Source organism: Acyrthosiphon pisum, chromosome A1, assembly GCF_005508785.2.
Source record: "Acyrthosiphon pisum isolate AL4f chromosome A1, pea_aphid_22Mar2018_4r6ur, whole genome shotgun sequence".
Classification (NCBI taxonomy): domain Eukaryota; kingdom Metazoa; phylum Arthropoda; class Insecta; order Hemiptera; family Aphididae; genus Acyrthosiphon; species Acyrthosiphon pisum.
In genome coordinates this window covers 129,233,849-129,235,691 of record NC_042494.1, presented here as the reverse complement: position 1 = coordinate 129,235,691, position 1,843 = coordinate 129,233,849, and the positions used below count along the sequence as shown (strand labels likewise).

General features: G+C 25.7%; 1 protein-coding gene across 1 annotated transcript in view; it reads left to right on the top strand.

The window, feature by feature from the left end:
* Positions 1-1,559, top strand: part of LOC100573892 (acetylcholinesterase-1) — a 7,848-nt gene extending 6,289 nt beyond the window's left edge. The window contains exons 2-4 of the mRNA XM_029488303.1: positions 1-136; positions 530-798; positions 875-1,559. Coding sequence (XP_029344163.1) covers positions 530-798; positions 875-1,073 — 468 coding nt within the window. The 5' untranslated portion in view covers positions 1-136 and the 3' untranslated portion in view covers positions 1,074-1,559. The remainder of the gene's footprint in view (positions 137-529; positions 799-874) is intronic.
* Positions 1,560-1,843: the final 284 nt, after the last annotated feature.

Genomic DNA, 1,843 nt, shown 5'->3' with positions numbered 1-1,843 from the left:
TTTTGATCATTACGTATCGTCATTTTTAGAGTATAGATATACGACAAAGTATTCAGATATTCCAATAATTGGTGACAAGATATTTGAACGATATTTCCCCGACGGTACTTTGAAAGATCCATTGAATGCTGTCAAAGTATGTTTTAGTCTTCTGTCAAATAACATATGTTTTCAAAAATTATTTTTTACTTATGATTAAAAAATATGAATGAATAATGATAGGTTTAATGTATCAGTTAATTTTAATAGAATTTTAAAGGTAGGTTTGTATCAAATATTTTAATACTAAGTTATTCTGTAGAAAACAATCATCCACTTTGAAATTGAATACAATATGTAGATTGTAGGTACCTACCTATATACTATAATATGTTGTAAAGGCTTCTGACGGTCATCTCAATTATATTATAAAAACAAATAATATTTTATAGTGATGTTTTTAAAATAACAGTTATGATTTAAATAATTTTGTTAAAGGAAAAATATTACAATGGCAATTATTTGAATATTTAATTTATAATGTTTATAGATGATTTCTGGCGGTTTATTTTTACATGGTATCTTGAAAATGGCAATCGAGTTATCACGACCGGTGTACTATTACATTTACGACCATTTGAACTATGTATCGTTTAATTCGGTATATGGACCATATCCATTTCCAAAAAAATTAGGGGTAACGCACGCTGACGAAGTAACCAGTTTGTTTTATACAACTGAACGTGGCGACCTACAGGGAGAGGACCTCAGTGTATCAAATCTTATGGTGGACATATGGACAAATTTCGTATCCACCGAGTACGTTATCATGATTGTTTGGTTATAAGTGTACACAATTAAATACATTTAATAAAACGTTAATATTTTGGTTTAGCTCAATCACAATTGATGGTACCAAAAAGGGAAAAAAATGGCCGAAATTTAATACAAAAAAATATGAATTTGTTTTGATTAATACAAGTATTCCTTTAATTAAAGAGAAGCCGTATGTTGATGAGTACGAATTTTGGAATAGTTTGCCACTGTTGTCAGGATTGAATGAAGCCCGAGCGCCATATAAAACTGAACTTTGATTATTTATTTGTAATTGAAATATTAACAAAGTTAACTGATATTTATAATGTTGAACTTAAATACTTTAATTATGTTTAAACCAGTAGTTATAGGTATATAACAAATAACAATATATTATTTGAATATTATATAGACTTAGTAGACGAAATTCTTACGCAATCTAATAAAGAAAAAAAATATGTGTGCCATACAACTCTATACTTTTTCTAATATTAAGAATATAAGTACGAGGTCTGTAACTATTTATTATTGTAACAATTAAATTGTAATCAAGTACTAAGTGTCTAAGTATAATATATTATATAAATAATCTTAAATACCTACATAATAATAATTTATGTAGATAGTAGTTAATTTGATTTATATTTATTTTTAATTATAACATAATATTATAGTAGCCGATTAGTATAATAAATGAGCCTATACTATAGGCCCTATAGTAGTATAATTCTATAGTTTGGATAATATAGCAGAGTATAGTAAAATATAGTTAATTGATTGATATAGTACCTGTAACCTACCATTTAATTCCATATCATTCTAACTATGTAACTCGTTCTATTTGAAGATTATATTATATGATATAATTAGTTGGTAGTTGGTACCTGTATATATATGCTGTATACATATTGTTATATACAAGTATTAGCTTAGTATTATACTGATTAATTTAGATTAATGAAAATAATAATAAAATGCAATACATAATATTTATTGATAATGTTGGCAGTTGGGTATAAAATATTGTGTGTAATTTAGTTTTTAAAAA